The sequence below is a fragment of the Diaphorina citri genome, unplaced genomic scaffold, assembly GCF_000475195.1.
Source record: "Diaphorina citri unplaced genomic scaffold, Diaci psyllid genome assembly version 1.1 scaffold578, whole genome shotgun sequence".
In the NCBI taxonomy this organism is placed as follows: Eukaryota; Metazoa; Arthropoda; class Insecta; order Hemiptera; family Psyllidae; genus Diaphorina; species Diaphorina citri.
The window spans coordinates 207,478-232,782 of record NW_007378012.1 but is presented as its reverse complement, the minus strand read 5'-3'; the positions used below and the strand labels follow the sequence as shown (position 1 = coordinate 232,782).

General features: G+C 39.7%; 1 protein-coding gene and 1 pseudogene across 1 annotated transcript; both read right to left on the bottom strand.

Annotated features, from left to right (window-relative positions):
* Positions 1 to 3,031: 3,031 nt before the first annotated feature.
* Positions 3,032 to 16,266, bottom strand: LOC103510265 (armadillo-like helical domain-containing protein 3). The gene is made up of 19 exons (XM_026824352.1): positions 15,838 to 16,266; positions 15,154 to 15,251; positions 13,147 to 13,167; positions 12,514 to 12,576; positions 12,052 to 12,192; positions 10,283 to 10,421; positions 9,438 to 9,571; positions 8,051 to 8,229; positions 7,388 to 7,457; positions 7,310 to 7,344; positions 7,066 to 7,135; positions 6,587 to 6,649; positions 6,196 to 6,258; positions 6,069 to 6,131; positions 5,942 to 6,004; positions 5,551 to 5,613; positions 4,323 to 4,363; positions 3,532 to 3,650; positions 3,032 to 3,485 (listed from the first exon to the last, which is right to left on the bottom strand). Exons 2-19 carry the CDS (start codon positions 15,214 to 15,216, stop codon positions 3,202 to 3,204), a joined length of 1,674 nt encoding a protein of 557 aa, XP_026680153.1. The 5' UTR covers positions 15,217 to 15,251; positions 15,838 to 16,266; the 3' UTR covers positions 3,032 to 3,201.
* A 5,037-nt stretch (positions 16,267 to 21,303) lies between these two features.
* LOC113467891 lies at positions 21,304 to 21,431 on the bottom strand (annotated as a pseudogene).
* Positions 21,432 to 25,305: the final 3,874 nt, after the last annotated feature.

The window sequence follows — 25,305 nt, the reverse complement described above, 5'->3', positions numbered from 1 at the left end:
CCTTGAGTCCCAAATTTCTAAAGGGACAACACCCAGACACCCATTATCCACAACGACCCAGCAATCGTCACGTTATATGAAGTCTAAAAAGGGTATCCACAAGTTGAACGGATCTACCGAATTATACTTTGACTCTTGAGTGGACACTCATTATCCACAATGACCCAAGGATTTGGAGGGTATGCACTTGTATGATGTTGTTAGATGGCTTGACATTGTTTCATACCGTTATTATTATGAACTGTTGTCAAACAAATTTCTAAAGGGACAACGCCCTATCTTATTAAATTCTGTGTTCCTCTTAGGGATAGATCGCTTCTATATAAAAATGTACTTGTATGATGTTGTTAGATGGCTTGACATTGTTTCATACCGTTATTATTATAAACTGTTGTCAAACAAATTTCTAAAGGGACAACGCCCTATCTTATTAAATTCTGTGTTCCTCTTAGGGATAGATCGCTTCTATATAAATGTGTCTATGAGACATTATCTTTGTTTTACTTACATGTACGATACCTAACCACATGTACGATAAAAACAAATGGCCAGAGAAGTATTACTTCTCCATTGTTATCTTTTATCCTTGGCAGGATCTGAGTGAATTAAAAGCTGGAAAGAATACTTACACTGAGGCGTTTGATATTTTGAAACATGATATCCGGGATGACATTGACTATGACAACCTTCAAACTGACTTTGTACACTCTATCGAAAAAGCCTTTGAAATGATCGAGGCTAAAATCTCGGATGTTCAAGACGTCATTTCTATCGAGTTTCTTGAATTAATTCACTGTGTCCCAGCTACATAAGTAATTGTTGAACGAGCTTTCTCAAGCCTGAAGTTAATTTTGAGTGACTTGAGGTCCACTCTGAACAGTGAACGATTACATCTAGGAGAAATTGTTGATTTCGAAGCCATAATCAAATCGCCATTCAGACTATACATAATATGCACACATTATGCACTCACGAGACTGAGAGGCTCTTTTGAACATCAAATCTTTGTGCAAAAAATGTGCACCGAAAGGATTCGAACCCAGGCCTCCGGATTGTACACGAAATTTCAACCGTTCAACAATGTTCAAAGGAGGTTTTCATCGTACCTGAGTAGCCGAACCCAACAAATTTCCATTCAAGCACTGGATGATTCAGCCCATTGTTCAAACGTTTTGTCAGCGAAGAGGGAGGTGAGGAGGGGGGGTCCCCCATGGGTCCATATTGGGGGCCCTCCTCTTCCTAATATATATAAACGATAGAAGGAGTTGTACTTCCATTACATCATCATTCACCCTATTCGCTGACGATACGTCAATCCTCGTATCAAGGCCGAATTCAGCATCTTTGATGAGTGATGGACCTATACCACTGGTTTGCTCAGAACGGTATGGCCATGAATGTGACTAAGACTGTGTACATACATTTTAAGTCTCCACTAGCTCCAGGACGTCGGAGTATTATGGGTGTTCCTGATCCTCTCAGAGTAGACCACAGAAGACACATGATCATAGGCCATGAATGTGACTAAGACTGTGTACATATATTTTAAGTCTCCACTAGCTCCAGGACGTCGGAGTATTATGGGTGTTCCTGATCCTCTCAGAGTAGACCACAGAAGACACATGATCATTACTGGCCAACCCAGAACAGATGTGTTGTGTGCCGAAACAAGACAATATAGGCTTGTAGAAGATGAGAAGTAGCGGAGTATTATGGGTGTTCCTGATCCTCTCAGAGTAGACCACAGAAGACACATGATCATTACTGTCCAACCCAGAACAGATGTGTTGTGTGCCGAAACAAGACAATATAGGCTTGTAGAAGATGAGAAGTAGTCTGCGATTTACTGAGAAAGTAAGGATCATATCCACTAGCTCCAGGACGTCTCCGTCGAAGTATTATGGGTGCTCCTGATCCTCTCAGAGTAGACCACAGAAGACACATGATCATTACTGGCCAAGCTTTCAGCAGCCATCCGAGAAGTCATAAATATTTCATGCACTCACAAGGAATTAGCAAACACAAATCAAAATTTCAGAGCAAACACAACTTTTGGTACACAGTCAAAAATTTCGAAAGTTATATCCACTTTTTTTACACCAATAATTTACGACAAACAGCCTGATTTCCTCGAATTTGCCATCAAAAATTTTGTCAAAAGAAAACGAATGTGCCATCAAATTCATTTAAAAGCCCGTTCTGAGGCTTAGGTGTAGGATCAAACAGCCCTAAAATTCGGGTTACGCTTATACGAATCTATCCATAATAACAACTGGACAAGGGTACAGAAGTATTGGACTTCCAGGTTCTCACGATGGATGCGTCTACGCCACGGGACCACTTGGAGTCTTCAAAAACTTCAACCAAAGGCCATCACCCCCCCCACCCCCCCACACACACGTCAGGGGCATACGTCCAGAGGTAGCTTCCTATGTCTCATTGGAACTCTGTAATGATACACTTACCTTGCTCGTATGACTCATGAGGAACTCTGTAATGATACACTTACCTTGCTCGTATGACTCATGAGGAACTCTGTAATGATACACTTACCTTGCTCGTATGACTCATGAGGAACTCTGTAATGATACACTTACCTTGCTCGTATGACTCATGAGGAACTCTGTAATGATACACTTACCTTGCTCGTATGACTCATGAGGAACTCTGTAATGATACACTTACCTTGCTCGTATGACTCATGAGGAACTCTGTAATGATACACTTACCTTGCTCATATGACTCATGAGGAACTCTGTAATGAGATCAATGAGGACGGCTACAAGTGTTTGCTGGGGGCATACGTCCAGAGGTAGCTTCCTATGTCTCATTGGAACTCTGTAATGATACACTTGCCTTGCTCATATGACTCATGAGGAACTCTGTAATGAGATCAATGAGGACGGCTACAAGTGTTTGCTGGGGGCATACGTCCAGAGGTAGCTTCCTATGTCTCATTGGAACTCTGTAATGATACACTTGCCTTGCTCATATGACTCATGAGGAACTCTGTAATGAGATCAATGAGGACGGCTACAAGTGTTTGCTGGGGGCATACGTCCAGAGGTAGCTTCCTATGTCTCATTGGAACTCTGTAATGATACACTTACCTTGCTCATATGACTCATGAGGAACTCTGTAATGAGATCAATGAGGACGGCTACAAGTGTCTGCTGAGGGCATACATCCAGAGGTAGCTTCCTATGTCTCATTGGAACTCTGTAATGATACACTTACCTTGCTCATATGACTCATGAGGAACTCTGTAATGAGATCAATGAGGACGGCTACAAGTGTTTGCTGGGGGCATACGTCCAGAGGTAGCTTCCTATGTCTCATTGGAACTCTGGCCAGGGGTACTCGATATCGCAGACTAGGGTCGTGCATGAGGGAGGAAGCAGTCGGATCCTCGGCAATGCAGGACAGAATGAGAAGACACAGTTTGGCGGTGTGGACATTGAGGGCATACGTCCAGAGGTAGCTTCCTATGTCTCATTGGAACTCTGGCCAGGGGTACTCGATATCTCAGACTAGGGTCGTGCATGAGGGAGGAAGCAGTCGGATCCTCGGCAATGCAGGACAGAATGAGAAGACACAGTTTGGCGGTGTGGACACTGGTCTCGGTGCGTGTGTCTTGCATCACGATAGAACTGGGGAATCAGAATGAGGTTCACACATAGGTGTTTCTTTTTCCTAATTTCCTTTTTCATTATTATTATTATTTTTTAATTAAGCAAGGTCTATTGTAGGTAATAATTAAGCATTGTACAATGTTCAACTCATAAAATACACGAGACCTTGTTTAGACTGCTGGGGTAAAGGGACTTTTTAGTCTCATTCGAGCGGGATAAACAAGGTATATTCCATCATTCTGGCTTGAATCGAGTGATGGCCGGGGGCCACAAAGTGAATTTGAAATCGGTTTTAGTTTAACTCTTGGATTTAGCAATCTGTTAATCAACTTATCAGATTACTTAATCCAGGAGGTAAACTTGAACCGAGTTTAAACTCACTTTGTGGTCGCGGTCATAAGTTTGAACATTTCCGTTTTTTTTTTTTTTTTTTTTTTTTTTTTTAAACACGTTTCGAGGTCCCTGGATCCTAAATCCAAAGTTTCAGCCATTGGTCCGTGTGTGTGTCTGTAAACAAAATATCTCGAGAACGGTAAGAACTAGAGACTTGAAATTTGGTATGTAGCTGTCAAATGTGACAAGGATGTGACACGATACTTTTGGTTAAGACAGGTGCAACGGTTGGCGGCATTTTACCGCTTTTTGGCGGTTTTCGGTGTAATTTAACAATATCTCGGGAACGGAAGGAACGTGTCCCCGTATGTGATGAACAGATTGAAGATGTTGATGACCTGTGTTGAATGAACGAGATGATATTAGTTTTTGATAGCGGCACTAGAGCTACCCAGTAACTTCTCGGCAAACAAAAAGCCCAATCCGAGGTTTAGGTGTGGGGCAAACGGCCCTAAAAGACGAAAGCTTATACGAATCCACCCAGTAACTTGCAAAAATAAACAAAAGGTCGACCGAAATGGTTATGCCAGCGGCAGTTACACGTTGAATGTACAGTTTCCAATGGATCATTGAAGTATAGTAACGTTCCCCGTGGTGGGTATCCGGATGGATGACTATCTGGGCAATGCCGTGATTCAGGCTTTTCCCTGCCCCACTCGGGCTGGGTGAGGTTAATATGTTACAAGCCTATAGGTACTACAAAAAAATATGGTGTGAACATCACACGACTTTCCTTATCCTATTGAATAATGCTTATTTGAGTGTTCTTTTACCCTAACTTTTACAATATCTCGAACAAGTTCACAAATGTGACAAGGATGCAACACAAAAGAGTTGGTTGAGATAGGTGCTACGGTTGGCGGTATTTATAAGCTTTAAAAACTTATTCACATAAGCTTAAAAAACTTATTCACATCAAGAGGTTCCTCATAGGTATAAGTATCTCATAAGGCGTTAAAGTAGCCGGATTTCATAGTAAAAAAAATGGACTTCGCCAGAAATCGAGCCCGGGACTACCGATGTGCAAGCCTATCGTGCTACCCATTCGACCAGGGAGGTGGCCGACAGAAGAAATTTTGCTTGTTCTAACATTTGAGAAGAGATATGGTACGTACGTTCTCGGAAAGACTGGCTATTCCTATCCTTTCTTCTCTCTTCAATTAAGGGATGATAAGACCCTAGCAGTTACAGCCTGTCAATCAGCCCTAGCTAGGGTGTTAGCTTTTTTTTTGAGTGTTCCACCGCCGTTTTTATTTCGTAGCAATGAAACAACTGCTACATTAGGCGCATGTGGCCTGTGTCGTAGCATGCCCATCCCGTAGTATGCCTCTCATCAGATGGGCGAGAAGAGACACAATACTTCCCATTTAGGTGCTGGCTCAACACGAGAACACCAGAAAGTAACCCGTTGAAATATTTGCAATCGAAAAACGAGTACAAACTTTTGTCGATGGTGGGATTCGAACCCGGGACCTTCTGCATGGCAAGCAAGCGCGCTACCACTGGACCAACCGTGCCCCCTAACCTTGCTCATATGACTCATGAGGAACTCTGTAATGAGATCAATGAGGACGGCTACAAGTGTTTGCTGGGGGCATACGTCCAGAGGTAGCTTCCTATGTCTCATTGGAACTCTGTAATGATACACTTACCTTGCTCGTATGACTCATGAGGAACTCTGTAATGATACACTTACCTTGCTCGTATGACTCATGAGGAACTCTGTAATGATACACTTACCTTGCTCGTATGACTCATGAGGAACTCTGTAATGATACACTTACCTTGCTCGTATGACTCATGAGGAACTCTGTAATGATACACTTACCTTGCTCGTATGACTCATGAGGAACTCTGTAATGATACACTTACCTTGCTCGTATGACTCATGAGGAACTCTGTAATGATACACTTACCTTGCTCATATGACTCATGAGGAACTCTGTAATGAGATCAATGAGGACGGCTACAAGTGTTTGCTGGGGGCATACGTCCAGAGGTAGCTTCCTATGTCTCATTGGAACTCTGTAATGATACACTTGCCTTGCTCATATGACTCATGAGGAACTCTGTAATGAGATCAATGAGGACGGCTACAAGTGTTTGCTGGGGGCATACGTCCAGAGGTAGCTTCCTATGTCTCATTGGAACTCTGTAATGATACACTTGCCTTGCTCATATGACTCATGAGGAACTCTGTAATGAGATCAATGAGGACGGCTACAAGTGTTTGCTGGGGGCATACGTCCAGAGGTAGCTTCCTATGTCTCATTGGAACTCTGTAATGATACACTTACCTTGCTCATATGACTCATGAGGAACTCTGTAATGATACACTTACCTTGCTCGTATGACTCATGAGGAACTCTGTAATGATACACTTACCTTGCTCGTATGACTCATGAGGAACTCTGTAATGATACACTTACCTTGCTCGTATGACTCATGAGGAACTCTGTAATGATACACTTACCTTGCTCGTATGACTCATGAGGAACTCTGTAATGATACACTTACCTTGCTCGTATGACTCATGAGGAACTCTGTAATGATACACTTACCTTGCTCGTATGACTCATGAGGAACTCTGTAATGAGATCAATGAGGACGGCTACAAGTGTCTGCTGAGGGCATACATCCAGAGGTAGCTTCCTATGTCTCATTGGAACTCTGTAATGATACACTTACCTTGCTCATATGACTCATGAGGAACTCTGTAATGATACACTTACCTTACTCGTATGACTCATGAGGAACTCTGTAATGATACACTTACCTTACTCGTATGACTCATGAGGAACTCTGTAATGATACACTTACCTTACTCGTATGACTCATGAGGAACTCTGTAATGATACACTTACCTTACTCGTATGACTCATGAGGAACTCTGTAATGATACACTTACCTTACTCGTATGACTCATGAGGAACTCTGTAATGATACACTTACCTTACTCGTATGACTCATGAGGAACTCTGTAATGATACACTTACCTTACTCGTATGACTCATGAGGAACTCTGTAATGATACACTTACCTTACTCGTATGACTCATGAGGAACTCTGTAATGATACACGTACCTTGCTCATATGACTCATGAGGAACTCTGTAATGATAGGTACAGAGTTCCTCATGAGTCATATGAGCAAGGTAAGTGTATATATACATACCCAGCTATCTTTTCCGCCTCTGTATATAAAATATAGATTGAAGATACAAAACCGCCTCACCCTGAAGGAGACGTGCTAGTGTCAATTTCTATGCATTTTTATAAACTTACCTTACACTTACCTTGCTCATATGACTCATGAGGAACTCTGTAATGATACAATTACCTTGCTCATATGACTACACTTACCTTGCTCATATGACTCATGAGGAACTCTGTAATGATACACTTACCTTGCTCATATGACTCATGAGGAACTCTGTAATGATTACCCAAACGCAACAGTTCTATTAGTCTCACTATTCATGCCTCAGTTGCGACATGAGCGCTAGGTTTCGGGATCGATTCCCACCCGGGGCGGACTTTATCCTAAACAGATCAGATTCGTTCTCGGAACGGCTGGCTTTCTCCTATCCTGTCCTTTCTCATATACCGAATACGTAAAGACACAGGTGTCTAATGTATAACTAACCAATAATGTAAATGTAAATGCAGTTTCCTTGTGTTATTATGTCACAACTTTGGTGCTCACTGCAGCATTGTAGGATTTTCCCAATATCTCAAAAATCCTAAAATCCAATGTTTACCTACCATGCTGGCACCGGTCGCCATGCGCATTTATATGTCATAGCTACTCATTTTCCTCACGAGGCTGAGTGGGCCCCGCAACAGCCAGTCACGGAATCAATCATTTGGATGATACAAATTTCTTGACCCCACCGGGAATCGAACCCGGGTCTCCCGCGTGCAAGGCGAGCGCAGTGACCACTACGCCATGGGAGCTGACATAACTAACCAATAATGAATTCCAGCAACACATGACACAAGAAACGAGTAAAAATGGGGTCTTACCCATCTAAACAGCGCCGTATAACCTGTGCATATCCACTCAGCGCCAGCTCATTATCCACTATGCTTAGCTTTACAATGTACGGATTCACCGCTTCGTGTTTTCTATAGTTCACTAGGAGTGTGATGAGTAGAATGACGTCACTTCCATGCTCCAAACGAGACTTGGGCTCTGTTAGCAACTGAAATCCAATCAGAGAGAATAAATATAATTATTGTATTTTCCTGTACAAAACTAAGACGATTTCCCCTCTTCTGAAGCTAAATTCCCCTTTTTTAAAAGGAAAATACGGGAATTAGTTCAACCACAACGTGGCGTGGTAGCGCCTGTGAAGCTATTACATAAGAAAGACCTAAGCCTAAACCCTTTTGAAGTAAAACGACTTTTCTTTTTAGGTAAAAGCCTGGAAACAAAGATGTTGGAAAGGAGGACAAAAAGGAGAAAAGAGTTTTGGTAGAATGGAAAAGCATATGATGAGACTTACCCTAGCTAATTACGAGTGGACTGTATTTTAGGGGTTGGTTCTGCACCAGGTACAGAGTGGGAGAGGATGGAAGGGTGATAATGTAGGATGAAATATGGATAAAAAAAAAAAGAAAAAAGAAACGAGAGAATGATCATATGGGCCACTCTGTACTTATGAGTTGACTTTTTCACCTTGAATGGAGATTGGCGTAGGTACACAGAGAGGTCGAATTTGGGCATAGAATTTGGAGGTATTGACACAGATCAATAATAATGAAAATTGGTATGCATTGATTTGTTACACGCAAGAATATTGCCCCACACGGAATCGCGAATATATTCCCACAAGGAATCACAAACAATATCCCCACTCAGGATTGAAAAGCTTGATAATTTGACACGAATTTATTGGAAAAAAACTGAAAAGGCTCTCTTGTGAGAGGGTTGCTATGAGACACGAATGAAACGTGACTGTCTGAGTCGGCAGCTGGTTGAAGACTGCACAATTATTTAGTGAGGCTGGCTAGAAAGAGATTAAATTTCCAACAAAATATAAAGTTATCTTAGAGCCATTTCACACTGAGCGGATTTTTACCGCGCGGATTCCGCTCTCGTGGTTTTTTTCCGCCTAGTCAATGAGTGTTTAATGAGTCCTTTCACACACAGCGCTATTCTAGTGAAATCCGCGCGTTTTCCCTGCGGATCCGCTGGACGTCCGCAGAAATTTAGACCCGCGATCGCGGTTTTTTTCCCGCTGCAGTAGTAGTCATATTAGAAGTGTTGTGATGTAAGGAATATTGATAATAATTTTTAATTTCTTGAAGTGTTACCTACGTAAATGTAAACTGTTTTTATACCGCTGTGTGAAAGAAATCGCGGATTTTGCAGGCGGTAAAAATCCGCTCAGTGTGAAATGGCTCTTACCTTGATCAGAGTTTCAAACATGTTATTGAGCATCATGTACTCTAGAATATTATTCTGGTTGATATTATCCAGCCCTGTGACAATGATGAGTACAAGCTTCAAACACAGAGACTTTAGACTAGCTGGTTGCTCACCTGAAAAAATGAGTGTGAAAAAGTTTTCAATCAAGTACTTAGGTATAAAAAGCTTTTTATCAGTTTTTTTTCCTTTTCAAGGTAGTCTTGTATGTGCGAGGTCACAGGTTCGATTTCCACTCAGGGCAAACTTTATCCTGAACAGATAAGGTTTGTTCTCAGGCTTTCTCCTATTCTGTCCTTCTTCTTTTTGATTTTGGGATTATTATAAAAACTCAGTTTTTACTTACAGTTCCCTTTATCAAACCTCGCGGAAAAAAAAAAAATCAAGTCACTCTTTGTTTTTTTAAGTCATTTTATCAGCTCCCATGGCGTAGTGGTCACTGCGCTCGCCTTGCACGCGGGAGACCCGGGTTCGATTCCCGGCAGGGTCAAGAACATGCAAATTATTAACTCCGTGACTGGATGTTGCAGGGCTCACTCAGCCTCGTGAGGAAAATGAGTAGCTATGACATGTAAATGCACATAGCGACTGGTGCCAGCATGGTAGGTAAACATTGGATGTTAGGATTATTGAGATATTGGGAAAAATCCTACAATGCTGCAGAGAGCACCAAAGTTGTGACATAATAACACAAAGAAACTGCATTTACATTTTCTTAAGTCATTTTGAACCAAGTTCATAAGCTTCTTTCCTATCAACCTCAGTGATGTGTGGTGGATTCAGTATCTGGAGGTTGGTGGTTCAAATTCATGTCAAAAGTTCCTCACCTGCTAGGAAATTATTACAGTGTCTGATGACATGTTTCATTTGCTTCTCCACGCCATCCAGTCCAATAAGCACAGTGATAATGTCAACTCCATGCTCCCTCTGTTTTCTCAGTACACTGCTCATGAGAGCACACAGTGTCTGAAACGAAAAGAGGATGTACTTATGAGTCAGATGTAAGGGAAACATGTTGGAAAAACAATCTTTAATTAAGTCGGTACAGTTTTAACCTAATATATAGCTATGGAACAACTGCTATATTAGACTCATACTTCTGGGTGTAATCTTTGACAGCCTTCTGACATTTGCAGAACATGCCAAACTCATGTCCCAAAGAGTGCGTCAACGCAATAACATCCTGAAGTGTCTAGCCGGAACGAGCTGGGGAAAAGACAAAGAGACACTTACCGTAACGTACAAGGCCATTGGAAGATCCCTCCTCAACTATGCAGCTCCTATTTGGACACCCCAAATCAGCAACACAAACTGGCAAAAGCTCCAGGTGGCACAAAACTCAGCCCTAAGAACCATAACTGGCTGCCATCTGATGTCCCATCAAGACCACTTGCACAGAGAAACATCCATCCTACCTGTGAAGCCACACAACGAGCTGCTTGCATCCCAATACCTGTTGCAATGCCACGCCACCACACACCCATGTAATGTCCTTCTCCACCGTCCAACCCCTCCTCGTCACATCAGAGGAAACCTCGTCACCAAATTCCTTGAACATGTGTCCAACTACATCCCTCCTGACGGACTGGACGCACTCACATACAAGATCGGACTCAGGGGGATTCACACGGACTTTGTGGAGAGAGCGATAGGCGAGTACACCGTGAATCGAGTCCTTGATGATGTTCCACCTGACATCAACGGTGCAGAGATCGACCTTCCACGTAGCACGCGTTGCACCCTTGCCCAACTTCGATCAGGGTGGTGCCGCCTACTCAACAGCTACATGTCCAGGATAGATGGAGTAACGTCAAACTCATGCCCGAAGTGTAACACCGGGCCCCACGACGTGAAACATCTATTCCAGTGTCCAGCAGCACCAACAAACCTGGACGTCACCACACTTTGGACGGACCCAACGGAGGCGGCACGCTTCCTTGATCTGAGGACGGCAGAGGAGGTCGATGAACGATGCTAACACAACAACAACAACAACAACAACAACAACAACAACAACAACAACAGCTTCTTTCCTCTGTAAGATCCTTTATAACCATTCTGGCAGTTCAAGTCCGGGGATAAAAAATAGGAACTCCAATATATCCTCTTTTATTAACTTTATTTTTTTTTTCTTTAATATTTTTCTTGTTATATTTTTAGGTAGGTATATTATTTTATTATTCTTAATTTGTAATACACAAAATTATATCAATAAAGAGGTGCTCTATTAAAATGTTGGTATAATGGAACAACTTGTTCTAAGCTTCATATGGGCTGTGTCATAGGATACCCATACTATAGTAAGTCCTTCATCGGATGGGTAAGAAGAGACATAGTAGTTCTCAATTAGGTTTTAAGTAGGTCAACACAAGAACACCAGAAAGTAATCTGTTTATACTTTGAATATTTGCAATTGAGATACAAATGTAGATTGTGTGTCAATGTCAGCCATCAAAGCTGGGACCCTCTGCATAACAAGCAAGTGCATTACTATGGGACCAAGTCCCTTAAATAAGCCAACTTTGATACTTAGGTGTAGGGGCAAACAGCCCTAAAGGATGGGTTGAGCTTATACAAATGTCCCTTAAATTCTTACCTGCATAGCATAGACAACTCTGATGTTGTGCTCATGACTCAGCATAGATACACACTGGGAAAATAGAACATTGATGTTGTCTTTCAATTTGAGAAGTTGTTCTGGAGACAAACGGTCAACTTCTGACTCGAAATTGACTACCTGTATTGAAAGAAATAATATTAACAAACAAAATATTGGTTACATAACTTGCATTTTTCTTTAGTAATTTTCAGGTGGTAAAGGTGGAAAATAGGGAAATGTTGAACATTTCCCTGTTTCCTAAAATTTCCTAAATGTTGAACATTTCCCTATTTCCTACCGTTCTTTTTCACCTTTTCCTGTTTTCAGACATGTATGGTATTTTCTTCCAGCCTCAGCCTCTCTATCAGGCCTAAGGTGATTGCTTTGGGCTGACATTTGGATTTGGCTACGAAAAGATCATGAGTTGATGCCCTTTGATATTTCCTGTCTTATTCTTACCTTTGGTTTCAACAGAAAGAATTCATCCCAGAAGTTTGGATTGTTTATAGATAAGTCTTCACCCTGCAACAAAATATTTTACAAAGAGCTGAAAGTTGGTGTCTAACACAAAAGTTGTAAGCTGTCTAACACATGGTTGGAATTTGTATGAAGTGAACTGTCACAATAGGAGTAAGCAAATAAAAGCAGATAACCTATTATTCAAGCCTAATCTCTTGAAGCATTTTTACCTCCTGTATTATGTCTACAACATTTTTATTTTTACTTTCTATTTTTTTTAGATAGGTAGGCACCTAGGGGTTTTTTTTTATCACTGTAGTATAGGAAATTTAAAAGGTCAATGTTTTCCTTACTTGAAAGAAAGATTCGTAAATTTGGACAACTTTTTCAAAGCATTTTTACCTCCTGTATTATCATTATTAATTAATTTATTTAATTTTGACATCCTTTGTAAATACTTTTTACTTAAGTTATATATAGAAATGGATACACTCGTAAGTATCCATTTCTATATACTCCTGTATTATGTCTACAACATTTTTACTTTCTATTTTTTTAGATAGGTAGGTACCTACTTAGGGTTTTTTTTATCACTGTAGTATAGGAAATTTAAAAGGTCAATGTTTTCCTTACTTGAAAGAAAGATTCGTAAATTTGGACAACTTTTTCTGTTTCATATAATTTCCTAAATGTTGAACATTTTCCCATTTCCTACCGTTCTTTTTTACCTTTTCCTGTTTTCAGACATGTATGGTATTTTCTTCCAGCCTCTCTATCAGGCCTAAGGTGATTGCTTTGCTTTGGGCTGACATTTGGATTTGGCTACAAAAAGATCATGAGTTGATGCCCTTTGATATTTCCTGTCTTATTCTTACCTTTGGTTTCAACAGAAAGAATTCATCCCAGAAGTTTGGAATGAGAGAAATAATATTAACAAACAAAATATTGGTTACATACCTAACTTGCATTTTTCTTTTGTAATTTTCAGGTGGTAAAGGTGGAAAATAGGGAAATGTTCAAACATTTCCCTATTTCCTATTTGTTCCATTTCCCTGTTTCCTAAAATTTCCTAAATGTTGAACATTTCCCTGTTTCCTATTTGTTCCATTTCCCCGTTTCCTATTTGTTCCATTTCCCTGTTTCCTATTTGTTCCATTTCCCTGTTTCCTATTTGTTCCATTTCCCTGTTTCCTAAAATTTCCTAAATGTTGAACATTTCCCTATTTCCTATTTGTTCCATTTCCCTGTTTCCTAAAATTTCCTAAATGTTGAACATTTCCCTGTTTCCTATTTGTTCCAAGATAGGTGCTGCAGATGGCGGCATTTCGGCCGCTTTTTGGCGGTTTTCGACCACTTTTTGGCGGTTTTCAGCTATACTGACTAAACGGTTAGATACATTGTAAAATTTACAATAGAAGAACACCCAAATAAGCATCTTTCAATAGGATAAGGAAAGTCGTGTGATGTTCACACCAGATTTTTTTTTTTTTTTTTGTTTACCATGGGGCAATCGAGCTCATATGACTCATGAGGAACTCTGTAATGAGATCAATGAGCACGGCTACAAGTGTCTGCTCACTATTCATGCCTCAGTTGCGACATAAGCGCTAGGTGTCGGGATCGATTCCCACCCAGGGCGGACTTTATCCTAAACAGATAAGGTTCGTTCTCGGAACGGCTGGCTTTCTCCTATCCTGTCCTTTCTCATATTTTTTTTTTTTTAATTTATTTATTTTGCAATTTTAACAAATTCACAGTTTAAAACATGTTTACAATAACAGATTATACACATAATAATAATACCTTCAGTTTAAGCTTATAAATATATAGGTAACATCATAGAATAATCTTAGACCGGAGACCGGAATATACCGAATACGTAAAGACACAGGAGTCTAATGTAAAACTAACCAATAATGAATTCCACCAACACATGACACAAGAAACGAGTAAAAACGGAGTCTTACCCATCTAAACAGCGCCGTATAACCTGTGCATATCCACTCAACGCCAGCTCATTATCCACTATGCTTAGCTTTACAATGTACTAACTAACCAATAATGAATTCCAGCAACACATGACACAAGAAACGAGTAAAAATGGGGTCTTACCCATCTAAACAGCGCCGTATAACCTGTGCATATCCACTCAGCGCCAGCTCATTATCCACTATGCTTAGCTTTACAATGTACGGATTCACCGCTTCGTGTTTTCTATAGTTCACTAGGAGTGTGATGAGTAGAATGACGTCACTTCCATGCTCCAAACGAGACTTGGGCTCTGTTAGCAACTGAAATCCAATCAGAGAGAATAAATCTTATATTATAAGAACAAGATCCATTCACTCATTCACATTTCATAGTTCACACACTGATCGCTCTATCTCGAGAACCACAACACCTAGAAGCTGAAATTTGGTAGGAATATTCCTTTTATGGTCTAGGTGTGCAATAAGAAAGGATTTTGCGAAAATCTAAACCGATCCTGAGATATGATCAATTTTTGATCGCTAAAATCACCATAAGAAATACACAGAGTGCAGAGACTGCGGGAGAGAAAAAGCTCCCATGGCGTAGTGGTCACTGCACTCGCCTTGCACGCGGGAGACCCGGGTTCGATTCCCGGCGGGGTCAATAAATTTGGACAACTTTTTCCTTGAGTTGCCTTCTTGATCCTGAGTCACTTCTCTTCCGTGTAGCCATGATATCTATCTCGAATCACTTGAGGAATTCTGAAACTTAAAAAAAAAAAATAAGGAATGTACAGGGAGTTTTTTTCTGAGTGAGACATTTCATTGATTTCCCAATATCCCTATTATTGTCTCACTTTTGTAACTCTGTAATCTATACATCTCTTCAGTAACTGGGCATCAAAAAGTAGTTATGCAATCATGGGATTGAGAAATCTCGAATCACTTGAGGAATTCTGAAACTTAATTAAAAAAAAATAAGGAATGTACAGGGAATCTTTTTCTGAGTGAGACATTTCATTGATTTCCCAATATCCCTATTACTTATTGTCTCACTTTTGTAACTCTGTAATCTATACATCTCTTCAGTAACTGGGCATCAAAAAGTAGTTATGCAATCATGGGATTGAGAATTTTATTCTTGGCATCCTGGCAAAATGCAATGGGCGAATGGGCGCTGCCCAAGTCTCCTGCAGACCTGTTGTATTTTTCCTAAAGGTGAGTAATATCTGAACTTGATTTGTAGCATATTCTTGAGACCTGAACTGGGTACTTGCTAGTATAGTGTACATTCTAAAATTCCGTTACATAGATCAATGTTTCCAATCTCTCAAAAGTGAAATCAAATGCTTACCACTACGACATCTTGTTTCTTGAGAAGCTCTCGAAATCACTTTGGTAAGACGCCCGGAATTTTTCAGATAATCGTTACGTTGGTTAAAATATTTGAATACTTTCGGAGTTCTTAAAAAATAGCACAAAACTTTTCCCTAAGATTTAAATCCCGTAACTATTTTTAAAATCTTTCGAGTTCCGAAAATCTTTTTAGAAATTTTCACAGGTTTTCCGGGCTTTTCCGTTTAGCTTTCCACGGTTCACGGTTTTCCGAGGTTTTCGGTTTTGACGTTTTGTTGATTTTTGATCATCTGGGAATCAGCTGTTTTGAGATGATAACAATCAAGGAGATAAATCAAGACTGGATGAGTGCTCAAAAATTGAAGCCACATTTTTCGCAATCCACCATTTTGATTATTTTCTGGAAATTTTTCACTCGTCGCCAAATTTTATGGAGCTTACCTACCGTGGAAATGTTGAACTAGGAATGCAACTGATCCTGGATATAAGTTGGCTTCTTGATCATAACATTAGGACAACATTGGCTATACTGACATTGGGAATATTTAGACACAACAGTTTGGTTTTTCAGGCGACTACGCGCTATACTTTCCTTATCCTATAGGAAGGAAAGTAATGTAATCGGGTCAAATTTTCGATGGTCAGTTTTTTGTGCATAATTATATTTTCCTTTACAAAACTAAGACGATTTCCCCTCTTCTGAAGCTCAACTTCCCCTTTTTTAAAAGGAAAATACAGAAATTAGTTCAACCACTAGGTGGCGTGGTAGAGCCTGTACTAAACCATTGGCAATCCAAGATAGCGCATTCCTAACCATCGAAGATCAAGGGTTCAGTTTCCAAGAGGAAAATACATAACAATCTAACATACCATCAATCAAACCATGAATTGAAAGCTGCTACATAAGAAAGACCTAAGCCTAAGCTCTTTTTAGGTAAAAGCCCGGAAACAAAGATGTTGGAAAGAAGAACAAAAAGGAGAAAAGAGTTTTGGTAGAATGGAAAAGCATATGATGAGACTTACCCTAGTTAATTACGAGTGGACTGTATTTTAGGGGTTGGTTCTGCACCAGGTACAGAGTGGGGAGAGGATGGAAGGGTGACCGTGAAGGATGAAATATGGATGAAAGAAAGGAAAGGAGAGAATGATCATATGGGCCACTCTGTACTTATCTGAGTTGACTTCTTCACCTTGAATGAAGATTGGCGTAGGTACACAGAGAGGTCGAATTTGGGCATAGAATTTGGAGGTATTGACACAGATCAATAATTATGAAAATTGGTATGCATTGATTTGTTACAGGCAAGAATATTGCCCCACACGGGATCGCGAATATATTCCCACAAGGAATCACAAGCAATATCCCCACTCAGGATTGAAAAGCTTGATAATTTGACACGAATTTATTGGAAAAAACTGAAAAGGCTCTCTTGTGAGAGGGTTGCTATGAGACACGAATGAAACGTGACTGTCTGAGTCGAGAGCTGGTTGAAAACTGCACAATTATTCAGTGAGGCTGGCTAGAAAGAAATTAAATTTCCAACAAAATATAAAGTTATCTTAGAGCCATTTCACACTGAGCGGATTTTTACCGCGCGGATTCCGCTCTCGTGGTTTTTTCCGCCTAGTCAATGAGTGTTTAATGAGTCTTTTCACACACAGCGGTATTTTAGTGAAATCCGCGCGTTTTCCCTGCGGATCCGCTGGACGTCCGCAGAAATTTAGACCCGCGATCACGGTTTTTTTCCCGCTGCAGTAGTAGTCATATTAGAAGTGTTGTGGTGTAAGGAATATTGATAATAATTTTTAATTTCTTGAAGTGTTACCTACGTAAATGTAAACCGCTGTGTGTGAAAGAAATCGCGGATTTTGCAGGCGGTAAAAATCCGCGCGGTAAAAATCCGCTCAGTGTGAAATGAGCCATACTTAGTTCTTGGTCACCAGCAAAGAGTCCATAATGTTAAAGGTTTGACCGAGGAACAAACGCGTGGTTCAAAATAAACAACGACACTAGCGCTCAGCTTGCGGAATTTTATATTGTTAGAAACGCACTTTTTGCAAACTCCGCGGTTAATGAGTTTTTTTTTTTTTCAGTTTTTCAGAATTTCCAGATTTTCTATTTTCTTAAAGAAAGTGCTTTGCTTATTGCTTTTTTTTTAATAGTTTCTTTTTCTATTTTCTGAAAGAAAGCGTTTTGCTGTTTTTTAATTTGAAGACTTTGATCTGCAAACTTTATCCTGAACAGATAAGGTTTGTTCTCAGGCTTTCTCCTATCCTGTCCTTCCTCTTTTCGATTTTGGGATTATTATAAAAACTCAGTTCTTACAGTTCCCTTTATCAAACCTCGCGGGGGGGAAAAAAGAAAAAAAAATCAAGTCAAGCTTTCTTTTTTTAAGTCATTTTATCAGCTCCCATGGCGTAGTCAGCTCCCATGGCGTAGCCTTGCATGCGTAGCCTTTTATCAGCTCCCATGGCGTAGCCTTGCACGCGGGAGACCCGGGTTCGATTCCCGGCGGGGTCAAGAAATTTGTAACATGCAAATGATTGACTCCGTGACTGGATGTTGCGGGGCTCACTCAGCCTCGTGAGGAAAATGAGTAGCTGTGACATGTAAATGCGCATAGCGACAGTATGGTAGGTAAACATTGGATGTTAAGATTATTGAGATATTGCGAAAAATCCTACAATGCTGCAGTGAGTACCAAAGTTGTGATATAATAACACAAAGAAACTGCATTTACATTTTTAAGTCATTTTGAACCAAGTTCATAAGCTTCTTTCCTATCAAACCAATGGGTTCTCACATCACAACCGAATTTTCCCTATCTAAGCTGTCCATTGCGAGTCGGATTTCCGACGATTCCGATATTGTCAGCTAGGACTAAAAAGACCCATTACAACTCCGTCCGTGTCAAAATCCGATCCGATATGTCTGGTTCAACACGTATCTCACACGGCTTATTAGTTCCTCGTCCTCCGTAGTCCGTCCGTACCAATGATTGTACCGTCCGTTTCATTGCAACATTCAAGATGTCCTGTCGTCCATTATGTCAGTCGAGTTAGGAATGACATCAAGTAGGCCGAGATGTTGCCAGTTCTCTAGTCAAGTCGTAAAAAGTTCCTCACCTGCTAGGAAATTATTACAGTGTCTGATGACATGTTTCATTTGCTTCTCCACGCCATCCAGTCCAATAAGCACAGTGATAATATCTACTCCATGCTCCCTCTGTTTTCTCAGTACACTGCTCATGAGAGCACACAGTGTCTGAAACAAAAAGAGGATGTACTTATGAGTAAGATGTAAGGGAAACATGTTGGAAAAACAATCTTTAATTAAGTTGGTACAGTTTTAATCAAATATATAGCTATGGAACAACTGCTATATTAGACTCACATGGTCTGTGTCATAGGATACCCATATACTATACATAGAAAGTCCTTCATCAGTGCCCTAAATCACCAAAGTATGGAAAAGTATCTTACAAGTGTAATAGCCAATGGAAAAGCAGAATTTTGAATTTGGACAAAAATCTTCGATTTCGGGACGATAAGACCATAGCAGTTACAGTTCCCTCTGTCAAATCTCTTAAAAAAAAAAAAGTTTTTCTCGTTTCCATGGATACCGCCGCCGCACTCATACGGTCTGGAAAATTGAAGCTTTGAGAGGCGACTTCCACGGCTCGAACAGGACCTAGAGAATTTTTCTTTTTCCTCTACGATTCTTCACAACTTTTTACTTTCCTTATCCTATAGGAAGGAAAGTAATGTAATCGGGTCAAATTTTCGATGGTGGGTGAGAAGAGATACAGTAAGTAGTTCTCCATTAGGTTTTAGGTCAACACAAGAACACCAAAAAGTAATCTGTTTATACTTTGAATATTTGCAATTGAGATGCAAATGTAGATTGTGTGTCAATGCCAGCCATCAAAGCTGGGACCTTCTGCATAACAAGCAAGTGCATTACTATGGGACCAAGTCCCTTAAATAAGCCAATTTTGATGCTTAGGTGTAGGAGCAAACAGCCCTAAAGGATGGGTTGAGCTTATACAAATGTCCCTTATATTCTTACCTGCATAGCATAGACAACTCTGATGTTGTGCTCAAGCCTAAATGCAAATTTTCAGCCATTGGTCCGTGTGTGTGTGTCTGTCCTTCTGTGTGTAAACAAAATATCTCGAGAACGGTAAGAGCTAGAGACTTGAAATTTGGCATGCAGCTGTCAAATGAGACAAGGATACGACACGAAACTTTGGTTAGGATAGGTGCTGCAGATGGCGGCATTTCGGCCGCTATTTGGCGGTTTTCGACCACTTTTTGGCGGTTTTCAGCTATACTGACTAAACGGTTAGATACATTGTAAAATTTACAATAGAAGAACACTTATGGAGGTTACGAGGGAGGTTATGGAGGTTACTCTGGCTATGGCTCTGGTTATGGTTCTAGCTATGGTCATGGTTACGGAGGTGAATACTCTGGAGGATACTCTTCCTACGGTGGCAGTGAACACCTTGGAGGTAGCTACAGCTATAACTACCACCACTAAGCCACTTCAACCTTCATACCTTCTTCCTAGTCATTTCATCTATTCAGAAGGACTTGGAGATATTTGTCCATAAACTCTGTAACTCTTAAATCGGTACTTTCCAAAAGTACTGTCAATTTTAACTATGCCTCTGTCTTGAATGCAGGAACATTGAATTTTAGACCTAGAGAGTGCAGAATGTATGCAGAAATAGTCCCAGGTTTGGTGAAAGAAGGCCTCCATGGTTTTCCATTATATTTAGACTATTGGTCTCATTAGACAAGTGAGTGCCATATTATCACTGCTCACAAAGTACTGAGTCAATCTTTGGCGTCAATCAATCTACTTTCTTGTGAAAATCTTGTCTCTTTCAAAATTGATTGTTGAATCTGTCATTATGAATGTGAATAATTCTAGTTTCAAGGCAGAAACATTCATGAACTTCCTTATTATTGATCTCTCTCCCTTTGTTTCCTCCTTTCTCCTCATTCCCTAACTTTATCCTTGACTCTTTTTCAATGATTTTTCCTTGTTTTTGATATATTTTTGTAAATAAAATAAAACCAAAAAACGTGCAAAAAACAATTCTCATCCGCCTTCTTGTTTTCCGATAGTTATGGAGTCTTGCGATTATCTCGTTTATACAGAGTGTTTCAAAAGTCCGGGGACCCTTGAATATTTTTTGAGTGGCTAAAGATGGGAACCTGAAATTTGGCATATAGTTATTTCTTATAAAAAACCATTTTTTGCAGTGGTTCTCAAAATTCTGTCTCTGCCAGTGGCGGCTCCAGGGTGGCCAACTTTAAAATCTTAAATGAGAACTCCCTACTTGTGATACATCATATCAAAGGCCTTAAAGAACGTAGTACTTTGGTATAAGATTGAGCTCGATCCGTCAACCAGGGCCGGAGTTATGGCCTATTCAATTTTTCATATTTCCCATATATCGATTTATCGATATATTTGCAACTCATTTACATCCCTAAGTTAGACTCATCAATTGCTCCCCTCCACGGAAATCTTTAGTAAAAGGCGAAAGATTTATTCGTTCTGAAGGGAAGCCAGAGTTGACTTTAAAGGAATCACAAGTGGGACCAAGCCTCACATTGAATGTTCAAAAGAGTGAGAAGTTCTACGATACAAAATCACATGTGAGTGAACCTCTCATACAAAGAACGGACTTTTCTTGATAAAATAAGTGCGTATTGGAGGAGCTCTCGAAATCACTTTGGTAAGACGCCGGAATTTTTCAGATAATCGTACGTTGGTTAAAATATTTGAATACTTTCGGAGTTCTTAAAAAATAGCACAAAACTTTTCCCTAAGATTTAAATCCCGTAACTATTTTTAAAATCTTTCGAATTCCGAAAATATTTTTAGAAATTTTCACAGGTTTCCGATTTTCCGAGCTTTCTGTCGTTTAGCAGCTTTCCACGGTTTTGTTGATTTTTGATCATCTGGGAATCAGCTGTTTTGAGGTGATAACAACCAAGGAGATAAATCAAGACTGGATGAGTACTCAAAAATTGAAGCCACATTTTTCGCCATCCACCATTTTGATTATTTTCTGAAAATTTTTCACTCGTCGCCAAATTTTATGGAGCTCAAGCCTTGTTCCCACGGCGCGTGGCGCGGCGGCGCGTGGCTCACCGAGTCCGGAAATTCGACTCCTTCCTATAGGATAAGGAAAGTAAAAAGAAAAGGTAATTAAGTACCTTATTTTATATTTGGATGTCTAGTATGAATATAATTGACAATAAAACGAAACTGGTTCAATTTCAACCCTATCGGGAAAGGAAAATACGGTACCTAATTAAGTACGTTATTTTATATTTGGATGTCTAGTATGAATATAATTGACAATAAAACGAAACTGGTTCAATTTCAACCCTATCGGGAAAGGAAAATACAGCTCTACAGGTTCATGTTTAGTGTATCTACTCCTCAAAGTTCCAGCTGTGAGAGTAGGAAATGTAATTAAGTACCTTATTTTATATTTGGATGTCTAGTATGAATATAATTGACAATAAAACGAAACTGGTTCAATATCAACCCTATCGGGAAAGGAAAATACAGCTCTACAGGTTCATGTTTAGTGTATCTACTCCTCAAAGTTCCAGCTGTGAGAGTAGGAAAAAGATCTCAACACAGCTCGTGTTCTTTATAGAGGACTCAGTAACTTTGTGAAGTTTCATGAAAGAAAATGAAAATAATAGCTCTCTTGTTGCTCAATAAAACCAACCCTCCTTATTCAAAGGGAAGTGTATCGGTTATTATTTTCATTTTAGGTAGTGAAACAATTTATGTTGCTTACCTTAATATCCCAGTCGCGATTCAAATAGTAGATAGCGGTAATAAGAAGTCCTTGTTCTATGATCTAAGTACTGTTTACTCAAAACCTTTTTACTGTAGCTTCTATCTAAAATCTTACCTTCATGGAAATATTGGTTAGAGAGAGGAAATTGATTCTGAATTTGGGCCACTTGCGGAGTATTATTAGCTAAGCTGGTGTTGTTCGTAGCACTCTGATTACTCAATATGTTGCAGTTGATCTTGTGGGCTTTCCAATCCAATGTCTGATGTTGCTTACTACAGTAGAACGTAACTTTGCACTTTGAACATCTCAAGAGGTTTTCTTTGACTCCACATAGTTGACAAGTGTTCATATTTTAACATAGGTGGGAGATAAGGAAAAGTGTGTAAAAGTGAAACTGTCTTTAAGTTTGAGGTTTGACTTTTATCACTTTATTAAATTAAACACTCGAGAGACTGTTGTTTTTGATAATGGAGCAGCCTATCACAAATTTTTATCAACACCAAATGTCATGATTACACAAAATTGAACAAGACTCACTGTCTTTAAGTTGAGGTTTGACTTTTATCACTTTATTAAATTAAAACACTTGAGAGACTGTTGTTTTTGATAATGGAGCAGCCTATCACAAATTTTTATCAACACCAAATGTCATGATTACACAAAATTGAACAAGACTTTGCAAACATGATTCTTGTTTCAGTACTTCAAGCAATGCCAAATGGTAGGTAAGTTACGTAGGTAGGTAGGTATAATAATTATGAAGGTATTTGATTATAATTTATGATTATCCAGGTAGGTATAGGTAGGTACAAAACCATACCAAAAGACCCAAAAGTACCGAAACCACCAACAGCAAAACTCACAACACAAAACAGAAAACAGAAACACAAGAGCAAAAAAACGCAGGGGAGGAGAAGGGGGGACAGGGTCAAGGGGGGCGGGGAAGGGAAGAACCGTTCACACGATAAATGAGGTGTTTAGATCGTGTGCTGTTACCTACCTGTAGAACCAAAAACTGCCCGGAAAATTTATAAACCCTCGCTCGTCCTTTATCCTTTTGTGATCATCAAGATCCTTTTCCAGTCTGGATGGTGAATTTAGCCTGTTTTTCTTGAGGGATGAACGAGAAATCTTGAAATTTGGAAGGAAAAACTCTCGCGCACGTACGTAAAACTCAAATATCAACACCATGAACGAGTAGGAAAAAGATCTCAACACAGCTCGTGTTCTTTATAGAGGACTCAGTAACTTTGTGAAGTTTCATGAAAGAAAATGAAAATAATAGCTCTCTTGTTGCTCAATAAAACCAACCCTCCTTATTCAAAGGGAAGTGTATCAGTTATTATTTTCATTTTAGGTAGTGAAACAATTTATGTTGCTTACCTTAATATCCCAGTCGCGATTCAAATAGTAGATAGCGGTAATACATCGACCATCCAAGAAAATAAAACATTAAACAAAACAATTTATGTTGCTTACCTTAATATCCCAGTCGCGATTCAAATAGTAGATAGCGGTAATACATCGACCATCCCGGTTAGGGTTATCCACATGCTTGACATAGTGAGATCCGTGCCCTGGGTAACATGCCACCATTGCCTACAACAGAATAACACACAATCAGTGAATTTATTTCGTTTAAGATATCCTTTGTAAATACTATGTACTTATGTTATGTTTAACAATGGATACTTCCAAGTCTTATTATCACGACTCGATTTAGTGTCCAAGTCTTATTATCACGACTCGATTGGGATTGAGAATTTTATTCTTGGCATCCTGGCAAAATGCAATGGGCGAATGGGCGCTGCCCAAGTCTCCTGCAGACCTGTTGTATTTTTCCTAAAGGTGAGTCATAATATCTGAACTTGATTTGTAGCATATTCTTGAGACCTGAACTGGGTACTTGCTAGAGTGTTCATTCTAAAATTCCGTTACCTACCTAATGTTTCCAATCTCTCAAAAGTGAAATCAAATGCTTACCACTACGACATCTTGTTTCTTGAGGTAGGGATGTTGCGATATATCGAAAACCGATATATATCGATATATTTTTCGTCGATATATCGATATATATCGATATATTTTTTTGGCGATATATCGTCGATATATCGACAATTATCCGGCGATATATCGGTCACCCGTCCCAGTTTTATCCACGCTGGACGTTTCTCAACTTCAATGACAATTCCGTGCAAATTTAAATTTTACACATTTTTTTTTGTTTTTGGTGGCGCTCCGATACTGAAAAAAAAATCAACACACACGCCCTCTCGTGTTTTTCTTTTTCTCATGCCATTAACATTATTTGTGGATTTTGTGGCGCAACATTTTTGAAATGAAAGAAATTCAATTAAAAATTTGACCTTTTTGAGCCAGTCTAGTTAGCTTAGTTGGTAGTGCGTCTGCCTTGTAAGCGCTAGGCCGCGGGTTCGATTCCCGCCCGGAGCGGATTTTATCCTAATGGGATAATATTCGTTCTCGGAACGGCTGGCTTTTTCCTATCCTGTCTTCCTTCTCTCTTCGATTTCGGGACAATAAGACCATAGCAGTTACAGTTCCCTCTGTCAAACCTCTTAAAAAAAAAATTAACTTTTTGAAATTTGAAAGTTTGAACATTTTGCTGT